Here is a 14,314-nt window from a genome sequence, read left to right as displayed (position 1 = left end):
CGTATACCTCAAACTCCTCAAAGCTGAGATTACAGGTAGGTGCCACAACATACAAAATGGGGAACAGTATTTCTCTGTTACATAAAAACTATCTGAAGAATGTTATAGTCATTAAACCTAATGACAAATGAAACTATAAAAATATCCTTACCAAAATCAGCTATCTTTGCATTCATGTGTGCATCAAGCAGGACATTTTCAGGTTTCAAATCTCTGTGAACCACCATATGCCTGTGACAATAATCCACACCAGAAAGGATTTGCTGAAACAGACGACGGCTTTCTTTTTCATCCAGCTAAAAACAAATGGAAAAGTATCTTAAATATTGTCTTTTTAAAAGGCATCCCCCTACCTATGCCTTCCATCCTATAAATACTTAAATTGCACAAAACCTTCCCAAATGAACGTTGTACATGAAACACTTCTGATATGAGCAAAAAATAAACACACACCAACTTGGCTTTCTAATCCTGCCATTTGCATAAGACTACATTTCCCAGCTTGCCTTCCTCTATAGCCATTTCATGAGCTACTTTGAGTAGTTTCAATTTCTACCTGAAACTAGGAATGTTTCTGCTACAAATTATAATTGTTTACTGCTTTATTCTCTTACCAAATACTTATATAGAAAACATTCAATTTACTACAGCTGCAGATATGATACAGTAAAGAGTAAAACAAAGGCCCTAATCAAGTGAACAAAAATAAAGCAACAAACAAATACAACATCAAAGATGCAGTACTCTGAAGAAAAAGAATGCAGAGTAAGAGTACAGAAAGTGATGCTGAGATTTTAGATTATGAGGAAGAAACAGTTATGTACTATTAATGAATTACTAAGCAACCTTATTGCACATTGATATAAACATGTTTTAATTTTAACAAATGAAAAACTTTATTTTATACAATAAAGAAATATAAAAGTATCTTTAATGTACTTACTGAAAAAAATACATTGCAACTTCTTTTTCAAAAACCTTTAAAAACTTCTTTGCTTACATCATATTTCTACACACACGTAATAACCACTTACTCCTCAACAGTTGTATTTAATAAGGAAGCTATTAATCCTCTAAGCAAATAGTTCTCATATGCAATTTTCTAACAGGTCACAAATTAATATTCTAAAATCAGAATGTTATACCTTAAATGGCATGGATAATCCAGGAAGAAAAGACAAAATACTAATTTCCTTTGAAAGCTGTATTATAACTACTATTTTAAGTATTATAAGATACCCTTCCTCTAGGAAAAAAATTACTATCTAACAATGTAACCCCTTTATTTCTTCAACTAGAAGTTTATGGGGGGGGGGAAGTATCTAATAAAAAGTGAAAGAGTAGGAGAATTTATAATTGATGAAACAAAATACAAGAGGTAAAATAATAATGATGTAGGCTACAAAAACAAAAAGCATTTTATTCATAAAAATTCAGCACAAAAGATAAAAAGAAAATATCTGTAAATGAAGATTAGGCAAGGCAAAGCATATTTCCAGTTACATATCACAGACCTAATCTTTTGCTGTCCTTGAAAACCATTAAAATGACAAAGCAATAAAACAGGCAGGTAAAGACAAAAAGAACCAGACAGACAGCAATCTAGAGCAGCTACAAGCTGGACAGAACATAAAGACTGAGCCATAAGAGAAAGGAAAACTAAGCCTACAGAGCTAGACAACAGAAATAAACTCATCTATTCCAGAATCCTAGAAAGGCTTAGAAATTTGAGTTTCAGAAACTTCTGAAGGCAGAAGTGAGGGGTGGACTACAGAGACAAAACTGGTTGAAGGAAGGAGCTTTGAAACTCACTCCTAATGGGGAGTTAAGATCTGTAGTTTATCCTAGTAAGGCTGAAGCATTTCTGATCTCAAGGATACCTAAGTAGGCATGAGGCCTTGTGAGGAAAATGTGGGTTAAATGAAAAACATCATCCTAACTACAGAGACTGGCAGCCCTCTTCCATTCCAGCTCCTGCAGATCTGACTGCAGATCTACAATCTTCAAGAAAACTGGAAGGTTTCTTCTGCAGTAAATATCAGAGCTAAGGAATATTTGTTCTTAATGATATATGAGAAGTCTCCAACAATTCAATGTTTGGGAAGGACCACCAATGAATATGCTCCATCAATATGAGCTTGGCATTTAGTACTTCACTCTTAAATATTAGTGGATAGCCAAGAATTGCCATTTATATGAGGGAGAGTAAAGAACAGAGAAAAAATAAAATAAATGAGAAAGAATGGGGAGCACAGAAGGTTACAGAAACAGTGCAAGGGACCAAAAGACAACTTTAAAAAAAACAACAACAACAAAAACTATCTTTCACCAGATAAGGATATTAAAAAAGGACATTTTAAAAAACAAACTACTTATATTTTCAGAAAATAACAATGCCGCTTAAATATAAAATATGACAGCTGAATTTCAATGCCTAAGACTATAGAAGGCAAAACTGAAGAAATTCCCACCATGTAAAAAAAAGATCAAGAAACAACAACAACAAAAATCAATGGAGACAAAAGATAGGAAATGGTATTAATCCAAGTTTTGCTTGTTTATACATCCTAGAGGATGGGGATAGGAGTTAAAAAGACTGAGAAGGAGAATACCTGCAATAGAAATGAATCATGACAAGAAAACAATACAATTAAAATTAACTTGGTTAATGAGTTGCTTCTGATTCAACAGCTATGCTATGTAAAATGAATTAAAAAATTAGATTAAGAGTATGAAATTTGTTTTCTCAGTACTAGACACAGATAGGCGTTTTAGTACCTGGCACTAGTAGCTCAGACCTGACTACTCAGGAGGTGATATAATCCTCAGGAAGAAGATTACAACTAAAGCCAGCCCAGACAGAAAAATCTGAGAGACTCTCTCCAATTAGGAAACAAAAAGCTGGACTGGAGCCCTAACTCAAGTGGTAGATCACCAGCCATGACTGAAAAAGTCATGCAAGTGCAAGAGGCCCTGAGTTCAAGCCCCAATACTGGCACCAAAAAAAAAAAAAAAAAGGAGCAAAGAGGAGAGAGGGGAGGGGAGGGAAAGGGAAGGAAGGGGAGGAGAAGGGAGAGAAGGTGTATATCAGGTAACCTGAATATAAGAAAAAGTGTGGGCTGGGTGCTGGTGGCTCACACCTGCAATCCTAGCTACTCAGGAGGCTGAGATCTGAGGATCACAGTTCAAAGACAGCCCAGGCAGGGAAGTCCATGAGACTCTCATCTCCAGTTAACCATGGAAAAGGTCATAAGTAGAGCTGCGGCTCAAGTGGTAAAGCACTAGCCTTGAGCAAGGAGCTCAGGGACAGTGCCTAGGTTCAGAGTTCAAGCCCTAGGACCAGCAAAAAGAAAAAAGAAAATATGGCCAGCCAGATAGCAATGGTTCATGCCTGTAATTCTAGGTACTCAGAAGGCTGAGATCTGAGGATCACAGTTCAAAACTAGCCTAGGAGGCTGGGAAAGTAGCTCAGTGGTTGAGTGACTGCCTTGCAAGCATGAGGCCCTGGGTTCGATTCCTCAGCACCACATAAACAGAAAAAGCCGGAAGTGGCACTGTGGCTCCAGTGGTAGAGCACTAGCCTTGAGCTGAAGAGCTGAGGGGCAGTGCCCAGGCCCAGAGTTTAGGCCCCAGGACCGACCAAAAAATAAAAAATAAATAAATATAAAACAGCCTAGGGGGAAGTGGGGAGGGAAGAGATGGTAGGGGAAAAACAAAGGAGGAGGTAATAATGCTCTATAGGAAATGGACTCATAACTCATGTAACTGTAACCCCTCTGTATAATATTTTTACAATAAATATATATACAAAAAATAAAAAATAAAAACCAGCCTAGGGAGGAAAGTCCATAAGACTCTTATCTCCAATTAACCACCAAAAAGCTGTAATGGAGCTGTGAATCACATGGTAGAATGCTAGCCTTAAGCAAAAAAACTCAGGGACAGAACCCAGGTCCTGAGTTCAAGCCCTAGGAATGGCACAAAAAAAAAACAGGGTTAGTATTCAATTTTTGTGTCTATTAACTTATTGTTTTATGTGTCTACTAAAGTTCCTTCCAGTTCTAAATTCCTTAAGTCTAATTCCTACCTCCTTCATCGAGCCTGTTCTTACTATTCCAGGTACATCAGATTTCTGAAACCAAAAAATGAATGCAATTTAAATGTGGCTAGGATTGACCAGAAAGGCCTATATCCTTAAAAATTTAATAATATATTTTTATAAGGAATAATTATATACAAGAAACATACTAAAAGCCATTTTATATGCCTCGAAAGCATACATCTGAGAATTATGCGTTCTGGGGTCTAAATCCAATTCTATTAATAAGTCATGTGTCCTTGAGTACACGTATATATTATGAAGCTCCATATCTACATCTCTGTAAGTGAGCTAAACAGATCAAGTTGTTTCTAGCTCTAAATAACCTACGATCCTACACAGTTATTAAGTAGACCTCTTAAAATTGCTGTCTGCCATTCTGATACTAATCAAGAGTAAAGGAACTTACAAAATATGTACAGGTTTAAATCAGAGCTGCTTACCCTTCCATTTTTACAGATATAATCAAATAGCTCTCCTCCTGAGACATATTCCATCACCATGAAAATATCAGATGGTGTACTGATGACCTGGTACCTGGTGAGAGAAAACATTATCTACTAATATTAAAACATGAATATTAATTCATTCCATAAATATTTCCCAGGCACCTATACCAGGTATTGTGCAAGGAGTTAGGAAAACTGCAGGAAATAAACAAATTTTCTACTTTTATATTGTTGATGTTCCTAGAGGCAGAAAGCAGTAAATAAGTGAGCAGTCCCTTAGAGCAATACAGCAAATTCTTCTGCACAGAGCACTTGAGGAAAGCCTCTAATAATGTCACACCTGAGCAGAGCTTTCTGGAAGTCAGGGAGCAAACTATGCCATTATCTGGGAAGAAGTGAACCAGGCAGAGAGACCTGCAAGAGCCAAGGCTCCAGATGACAGCCTGCTTGGCATGTTGAGGAATGAAGGTAAGAGCAAAGTAAGCTGGGAGAGAAACAATGTAGAAGCAAAGTTGTAACTGAAGAGAAAAGGACCAGAACTTTAGAAGCCAAAGAGGCTGTGTCTTTTCCTGAACTCAAGGTGAAAAGGTCTGTAGTGGTCATGTGGATACTAAAAGGATTACACGGCAGCAATGTGAGTTACTGACTGAATGGTAAAAGTGGAAGCCATAGTCTACAAGAGGAATGAAGGTGACTCATATCAATCTGATGGGGATAAAGGACTGAAAAACAGAGCAGAAACATATTCTGAAGGCTGAGATGAGATGGATGGTAGCTGGTGAGAGAAAGAGAAGTTAACAATGGTTTCTGAATTTTTGTCCTAGATAACTGGAGATGAGATTTGAATATGTACAGTTTGAAATGCCTCATGGACATCCACATGGATATAGAAAGCAAGCAGTGGACATAGAGGATTGTAAGAAATGTACACTTACAAGTCATCAGCCTACAGACAGTAAGTACTTAAAACTACTTTAATAAATGAGAAGGGGTGAGAGTGAAATATATTTTCAGTTTCACAGTTCAACAAAAAAAGCTAAGCAGCTTTAAATTACAACCTACCTAATAATAAGCGAAATGAGCAATCTATGCATCCTACAACTGGTGACTATAAAACAACAGTAAAATTACTGTCCTTTGAAATGTTACATCCTAATGCATTGTCATTTGTACTTCCTACATAAGCTGTAGGAAAAAAAAACAAACAGTGAGAGGAGGGGATCCTTTCCAGTGTACTGTGTCTAGCAAGACTACTGAACAGCATATAGAAATGTAGAAGTATGGAATTTTTGTGCTTAGCCGCCCCCCCTCCCCCAACTGCAGTTGAAGCCAGGGCTTCAGTGCAAGCTAGGGAAAATTATTACTAGCAAATCAGTTATTCATTCTACAGCACAGAAGCAACTGAACATTATCAGATAGGTATAGAAAACAGGAAAGAACAAGAAAAATAGCAGTAATATGAACAAGGCTAAAACATGTGGATAAGGGTTAAACACATGAACAGGAAAAAACTTTTCAAAGCCCTGAAGAAACAGGAAGAAATGTCACTCCTCTTTCTCACTTGTCAATTTAAGTAGGTTAACAAAATGGATTTAAAAAAATAAATGGATTGGAATTAAAATAAATTTGAGCTTACAAAATAAATTGAGCTTACAATTTAATTATATGAGGATGCCTGAAAAGCTTGAGGTTTTGAATTTCTCTGCGGATTTTTCCTACCACATCAAGGCTTCGAATCTTCTGCCGATTGAGTATCTTCACAGCAACTTTATGCCCAGTCAATTCATGCTTGCCAACTGTAGAAGAAATCATTTTATAAATTAATAATACATTTAGATGTATTCTAAAAATGGTTCTCATACTCAGAATATACTTTTAACAGATTTGACAATATCCTGTGAAAGGCAGAGGTGAATAAGATTCAAGTAAGGTATTCTGCTATTTTTCTATTTTTGAATTACAGATCAAATCTGGAGTCATTCCTTCCACACTTGCTTAACCTGCCTACAATTTCTCACAAATTTTTGTGGCTCTGTTTCAGCAATGCAAAACTCACTGATGTTATGAGGCTTTATCTTCACAGAACCCAAATAATTTTTGGAGTCCCATATAAAAAGAACCTGGCATGTTTCAGCATTCTAGATGTTCTTGAGAGTGACAGGGCATTAATGTGCGCTATCATGGGAAAACGGTGCAGGTGCATGGGAAGATGGTGATATGTCTTCCTCTAAAAAGCTTTGCAAGAATATCTCAAAATTGAATAATCTAACATATCTTGTCTCTTGGAGTAGAAATAATTCTTACTTACCTACTTGTGCTCCCTTTCTAAGTCTTAGTAATTTAAGGCCATCAAGTTATATTCTTTTCCCTTATTCTTATTTAGGAGCAAAAACATTTTCCTTTAACCCAATTACCAACGTACTTTCAATATTAAATTTTCAGGAGCATAATATTTATTTTAAATGTAGCATCATACACCAGGTACCGGTGGCTCACCTTATAATCCTAACTATTCAGGAAGCTAAAAATCTGAGGATCACCAGTTCAGCCAGCTCAGGCAGGAAAATCCATGAGACTTTTAGCTTTACTACTAGAAAAAGCTGGAAGTAGACCTGTAGCTCAAGTGGTAGAGTACTAGCCTTGAACACAAAAAGCCCAGGGACAGCACCTAGGGCTCAGAGTTCAAGCCCCATGACCAGTACAAAAAAAAAAAAAAAAGAAAAAGTATCATACAACTTTAGAAACACCTATATTACGGCCTCACAATAAACCTATGGAGCAAATACTACCCTACTTAATAGATTAAAAAAATACTGCAGCTCTAAACATATCTATAATTTGTCAAAGTAAATTATTGTGATCAAGTTGGGCCAGACCTTCTGACTAAAAGTCTACTAATGTATCCTCCCTCTCCACACAACCAGCACCAAGTAGTGAAAAGGAGAAATACCTTAGCACAAAATTAGAAGCACAACTGTTTTCTCAAAACCGGGCTAAAGATTTTACATTGAGTAGACTTCACTGCAGTCAAACTAACTGCTACTTCATAGTCAATCAGTCAATGTAGTAAACAGACTATGTCAGGAATATGTACACCCAAAGGATGAACCACCTCTGTTTAAAGCTAAAACTTAACTCTCCAGATGGCTACTATTTTACAATGTAAAACTGTGGTAAACAGGCATATAAGCCATAGAAGACTAGTTCCTCACCCACAGCAAAGGCTACTGGCACTCAATGTCTGCCTAACAGAGCAGATTAATCAACTGAAGATTAGCTAACAATCATGTCATTGCTGTCCAAAGGGAACTTTGTCTAATTATAGAACATTATAACAAGTAATCTTCTATTCAAATATGTAATCCTAAAATAAAACAAGATCATTCATTGAAAGGTAAGATTTTAATAGGCTAGAGAAGACACAAGCAAGTATCTACTAAATATATTCTAGTTACCTAAGCACTTCCTTCCCATTCTAAAATTATTTTCCCTATTAAGAGTGTTAGGGGTGAGAGGTGAGCTTATGAAAGATGAAGATCTGAGAAAGCTACCTTTTTTGTTAACAAACATTTGAGGCATACCAAAACCCCAGCTTATAAAGCATTCCAGATACAAGAGAAGCCCTGAGTGACTCCTCCTCGATACCAGCTCCTTTATCTCTTCCCAGAGGTAACCACTATCTTTAATTTACTGTCTGCTTATTACCTGTTTACATATTTTTGTTATATAAGAATGGATCCATAGAGACCTATATCCACCTAATATTTGATAAGGGAACCAACAACATAGGACAGGATAAAGACAGTAAATGGTGCTGGCAGAAATGGTTATCCATATACAGAAAACTAAAGCTACATCCTTTATATCACCCTGCACCAGAATCAATTTTAAATGGATTAAAGACCTCAATGCAAGGCCAAATACCAGGAAAATATTACTACAGGAAGAAGGGGAAATACGAGGGCTCCCCTCTGGAAAGCAGTCTGGAAGTTCCTGAAAAGACTAAACATAGGGGCTGGGAAGGTGGCTCAGTGGTAGAGTGCTTACCTTGCATGCATGAGGCCCTGGGTTCGATTCCTCAGCACCACATAAGCAAAAAGAAAAAAGCTAGGAGTGGCGCTGTGGCTCAAGTGGTAGAGCGCTAGCTTTGAGCTGAAGAGCTGAGGGACAGCGCCCAGGCCCAGAGTTCAGGCCCCACGACTGGACCCCCCCCCCCAAAAAAAAGACTAAACATAAAGCTTCCCTATGACCCAGCAATTCTCCTCCTGGACATTTATCCAGTAGACCATAAACAAGGCCATACTAAAGCCATCAGCACAACCATGTTGATTACAGCATTGTTTACCATAGCCAAGACATTGATTCAACTCAGATGTCACTCAGCAGACATATCAATCAAGGAAATATTGTATTATATACACAATGGAATTTTTTTTTGGGGGGGGTCCAGTCGTGGGGCCTGAACTCTGGGCCTGGGCGCTGTCCCTCAGCTCTTCAGCTCAAGGTTAGCGCTCTACCACTTGAGCCACAGCGCCACTTCAGGCTTTTTTCTTTTTGCTTATGTGGTGCTGAGGAATCAAACCCAGGGCCTCAGGCATGCAAGGCAAGCTTTCTACCACTGAGCCACCTTCCCAGCCCATACACAATGGAATTCCATGCTTCCATCAGAAAGAATGATATTGCCCCATTTGTAAGGAAATGGAAGACTTGGAAAAAATTATATTAAGCAAAGTAAGCCAGACCCAAAGAACTACAGGGCACATGGTTTTCCTCATTTTTTGCAACTGGAATGTGCCTATAAATCTACAAGTAAACACACTGGATGGTGAATATACAAAAACATACACTTGGGACTCATACAAGACCCTAGACATTCACACCGATGAGACCAAAGGAGAATACTCTTAGGAGTGGATCAAAAAAGTTGAATAGCTATGGGCATTTGATCATATAAAATGATGTTTATCGAAATGAACTCCAAGAAATGGAAACAAGAGGTTTTATGTTATGTTGCTTGTTGGTTTTTTTTTTTCTCCTTTGTCACTGTTTTTGATTTCTGTACCTTTTGTCTTATATGTAAGTTTATCTATTTTAGGGGAGAGGAAGGGAAACACAAAAATAGGACAAAGAGTAAACAAATGCAGCAATGATACTCACTAGACAGTATGTTGGAAATGAGCTATGAAACTTTAGGAGGAGGGAAGTCAGAAGGGGAAAAACTGGGAGAATGAGGGAGAGGATGAAACTATTCAAAAGGAAATGTACTCATTACCTGAATCATGTAAATACAGTAGCATAGCCCGGTGCGGTGGCTCATGCCTGCAATCCTCAGGAGGCTGACATCATGAGGATCATGGTTCTAAGCCCAGGCAAAAAACCATCAGAAAATTGGAGGTGGTGCTGTGGCGCTGTGGCTCAAGTGGTAGAGTGGTAACCTTGAGCTGATGAGCTCAGGGACAGTGCCCAGGCCCAGAGTTCAAGCCCCAGGACCAAAAAACAAAAACAAAAAACAGTAACACTTCTCATGGTTATTTTTATTAATTTTACTTATTTTGAAAACATGACTATGTTACATATAATATACCAAAATCTCCTGCCACCTTGGTTACCTTTCCTTGAGTACTCTATACTGTGTATTTTTTAAGAAACAGACTGTATTATTCTCTTAAAAATACACTTTTGTGAATGTGTGTGTGCGCGCATGCACGCGCGCACGCTACTGGGGGCTTGAAGTTAACTGTCTAGCCACTGTTCTTGAGCTTTTGTGCTTGACTAGCACTCTACCATTTGAGCCACAGCTCTACTTCCAATACACCTATTTTTGAAATATATAAGCAATTCATTTACTGAAGACACAGTCAGCTCAATAAAGTGACCATCACCTCTAGAAAAATTCACAAAAACTGCCAATTTAAAATCATAATAAGATTAACTATGTGTGTGTGTGTGTGTGTGTGTGTGTGTGTGAGTGTGTGTGTGTTACTAGGGTTTGAACTCTGCTTTCTAGGCAGCCACTCTTGCCTGCCTCTTGAGCCATACTTCTAACCCTTTTTGCTCTGGAACATAGGTTTTCACTTTCTGCCCAGAACATGGACAATAGTCCTCCTATTGATACTTTTTTTTTGGTCGCTTATGAGGCTTGAACACTGGGCCTGGGTGCTGTCCCTGAGCTCTTCAGATCAAGGCTAGTGCTCTATCACTTGAGTTACAGAGCCACTTCCAGTTTTCTGGTAGTTAATTGTAGGTAAGTTTCACAGATTTTCCTGCCTGGGCTGGCTTTGAACCATGATCCTCAGATCTCAGCCTCCTGAGTAGCTAGGATCACAGGCATGAGCCACCGGTGCCAGGCTCTATTTATACTTTTCTTGATGGGTAGATTGATTCATCTATCACCTCACGCAATCTTTGTCAGTTGTGAGGCTTGAACTCTGGGCCTGGGCACTGTCCCTGAGCTCTTCAGCTCAAGGTAAGTGCTCTATCACTTGAGCCACAGTGCTACTCCTAGTTTTCTGGGGTTAACTGGAGATAACAGTCTCACGGACTTTCTTGCCCAGGCTGGCTTTGAACCTCAATCCTCAGATCTCAGCCTACTGAGTAGCTAGGATTACAGGTGTAAGTCATCAGTGGCACCCAGCTTCACCCATCTTTTTCAGATGAGAGGGAGTCTCATGTACTTTTTGTTGTTGTTGTTGAATGCAGGGCCTGGGCACTGTCTCTGGTCTCTTTAACTCAAAGCCAGTGCTCTACCACTTTGAGCCACAGTTCCATTTCCTGTTTTCTGGTGTTTTTTGGGAGGTAGTCTCAAGAACTTTCCTGCCCCTGGCACCCTGATCATCAGATCTCAGGCTCCTAGGTAGCTAGGATTACAGGTTTGAGCCATCAGTGCCGGCTTCTTATGCATTTTGTCCAGGATGGCATCAAATCTAAATCCTTCGCATCACAACCTCCCTAGTGACTAGGATTATACGCATGAGCTACTGTGTCAGCTAAAACCTCTTTGTTCATCTGTATTTTTATAACTAAGAGAGGGTACAGAAAGAACTTGCAAGAACCTAGGCTGACATCTTGACAACCAGAAGAAAAGCAATACTTCATAAATAATTCAGCATAATCCCAAACTAACCCTTATTTTGGTTTAAATTTTCAAAATGATGTTATTAAGGAGCCAACTTCTTTTAACCTGTAACAATAACTAAACCACAATAAATTTACAACCTCCTCTTCCCAACAAGTTAAATGTAACCAGGAATGACATACTGAGAAGTGTCATATTTTCTTGGAGATTCCATTACTTTATTTTTTCTTTTTAACTGAACTTGGGACTCCAAGTATTCTACCACTTGAGGTACGCCATTAACCTATTTTTAATATAAAATTTACTAATTTGTACAGCCATTTTAAATCATCTCTACTGAAATACATGGCAAATCTTATTACTCTAAAGAATTACTGTCAAGCTAAGGCTGGTGTTAGGGCTAGGAACATTACCATGGCCTTCTCCCAGAGCCTGTATGCTCATTCTCTATCACTAATAATACACTAGTAATCCACATTTCTTTGTAGATACATGTCTGCCCTCTTGTCTACTCCTATTCAAGTACTTGAAAATAAGATGCTCCTCCAAACATGCCTATCCAATGGTGGATCACATCCATAAGTTAATTGCCACTTTGTATCCCTGGCCAAAAGGATCTAGGGAGTCAATAAGACTCACAAACAAGGTAGGCTGTTTCCCGGCTAAACAGAGGACAACAGGGAAAAAAGGAGTGTGAGTGCGAGGTGGGTTCTCTTACTTGCTGGCAAAACTGTAACAACTGTCAATTTTAAAATTTTGAGGCTACACATGGTAACCCAGTGCTTGGGAAGCTGAGGCAGGAGGACCATTAAGTTCAAGGTCCGCTTGAGCTCCATGAAGAGACCCTGTCTGAAAAATAAACGATAGTGAACTGGTTGAAGATTTTGACCAATGTCAACTAATACGTTTTTGAACAGATATAATTTTAAACATAAAAGTCTCTGGTACCCTAATTAATGGACTCTCTTATTTGGGGAGTTAGTTGACTTTGACAGAATATAGTATTTCATGAGAGAAGTGGGTGGGTGGAGAAGCAAAGGTTAAGGAAAAGCAGAGTCACTGGGGAGATTCATGTCACCATCGCATCACAGACCAAATCCATAAAATGAAGGTCGTCTTCTTCCTTTCCAAACTGCTGTGCCAAGAGCACTTCTCCATACAAAAAAGAGACCTAAGACCACTCAGGTCCTTATCGGGAAAATGAGATGAATGTCATAATCTAAGCAGAACTTTCAGAAAGGTTGAGGACCTAAAAACTGCCTCATCAGGATTTTTGGAGCTCTAAAGAGTATGTCTTACAAACTAAAAAGCAGTTCATAACTGCTAACAAGAAACATCATAGCTAAAATTAAATACTTAGGAGGCTGAGGCCAGGAAAATTGCAAGTTGGAAGCCAGCAGCTAGCCCTGGGGAACACAGCAAGACTGTCTCAAAAATAAATAAGTAAATAAAATTACATATTAAAGGGCTGGGAAGGTGGCTCAGTGGTAGAGCACTTGCCTTGCATGCTCAAGGCCCTGGGTTCCATTCCTCAGCACCACATAAGAAAAAAGCCGGAAGTGGCGCTGTGGCTCAAGTGGTAGAGTGCTAGCCTTGAGCTGAGGGACAGCGCCCAGGCCCAGAGTTCAGGCCCCAGGACCGGACCCAAAAAAAAAAAAATTACATATTAAAAAAAATGAGGGGCTAGGAATGTGGCTTAGTGGTAGAGTGCCTGCCTAGCATGCATGAAGCCCTGGGTTCAATTCCTCAGTACCACATACACACAAAAAAAGCAGAAAGTGGTGCTGTGACTCAAGTGATAGAGAGCTAGCCTTGAGCTTCAAAAGAAACTCAGGGACAGTGCTCAGGCCCTTAGTTCAAGCTCCGGGACTGGCAAAAAGAAAAAAAAGAAGGGAACAAAAACATGTTGCTGGACTACCACAAACCCATCCTAACAGCTGCGTTACCATCCCCTGGCGTGCACTTCTTCTTCCCTACATTTTTGACCTTGCAGATTTTCAGAAAAAGGTTTATGCATTTATTTGTTACCCTGTGGACTACGGCCATTTTCCAGTTTTATGAAACTCTGGGAAAGGGCAAGAGAAAAAGAGGGCTCTCTTCTGAGCTAAAATCAGAAATGTTTTCTTTAGCGCTGGGAGAACACGCGTCCATTAATTCGACGCATCGATTTCCAAGAACTTACCCTTTTGAGCCAAATATTTACTAAGAGCTTACTCTACGCAAATCAAAGATTTTCACAGCACTACGCACGGGTTGTTCCCTTTGATACCACTTCCAAGTTTCCTTTCGCCAACACCTCAATAACCACGTGCAGTATTTTGAAGATGAAAACTAAGAAGTATGCCTCACGAAGCTTACAATTAAAACTTTCTTTTGGAGGGGGTGGGGGAGCAGGAAAACTGCAAGTGTTTGTGCCCGTTATTTCGGAATAATACTGATGTTATTACATAAGAATCTGAGATTCTGCATTTTTCTTAATCAATTAAAAAAAAAAGGTGTGTCTCGGAGTGTTTCCTAAATATCCTGAAAATGGGCAGAAGCCAGCCGCACGACCGGACCAGGAGCGGCCCCGCACCCTCGGCCGTCGCTGACCGGCTTTGGTGCACCGCACATCAAACCCCCCCGAAAGGAAAGCGCCGGGGCGCCGACAGGAGCGCGTGCAGAACGCCGGCCCGGCGGGCGGCCCGGCCG

The 14,314-nt window shown here is 39.3% G+C and overlaps 1 protein-coding gene across 1 annotated transcript in view; it reads right to left on the bottom strand.

Moving 5' to 3' along the window:
* The window catches only part of Prkaa1 (protein kinase, AMP-activated, alpha 1 catalytic subunit), a 44,436-nt gene that overhangs the window by 12,429 nt on the left and 17,693 nt on the right, over positions 1-14,314 (bottom strand). The window contains exons 3-7 of the mRNA XM_013018515.1: positions 12,263-12,285; positions 6,203-6,344; positions 4,543-4,636; positions 4,088-4,132; positions 152-296 (exon numbers count right to left, since the gene is read on the bottom strand). Coding sequence (XP_012873969.1) covers positions 152-296; positions 4,088-4,132; positions 4,543-4,636; positions 6,203-6,344; positions 12,263-12,285 — 449 coding nt within the window. The remainder of the gene's footprint in view (positions 1-151; positions 297-4,087; positions 4,133-4,542; positions 4,637-6,202; positions 6,345-12,262; positions 12,286-14,314) is intronic.

This window comes from Dipodomys ordii, unplaced genomic scaffold, assembly GCF_000151885.1.
Source record: "Dipodomys ordii isolate 6190 unplaced genomic scaffold, Dord_2.0 Scaffold41, whole genome shotgun sequence".
In the NCBI taxonomy this organism is placed as follows: Eukaryota; Metazoa; Chordata; class Mammalia; order Rodentia; family Heteromyidae; genus Dipodomys; species Dipodomys ordii.
The sequence above is the reverse complement of the archived record's forward strand: the minus strand, read 5'-3'. Positions and strand labels throughout refer to the sequence as shown.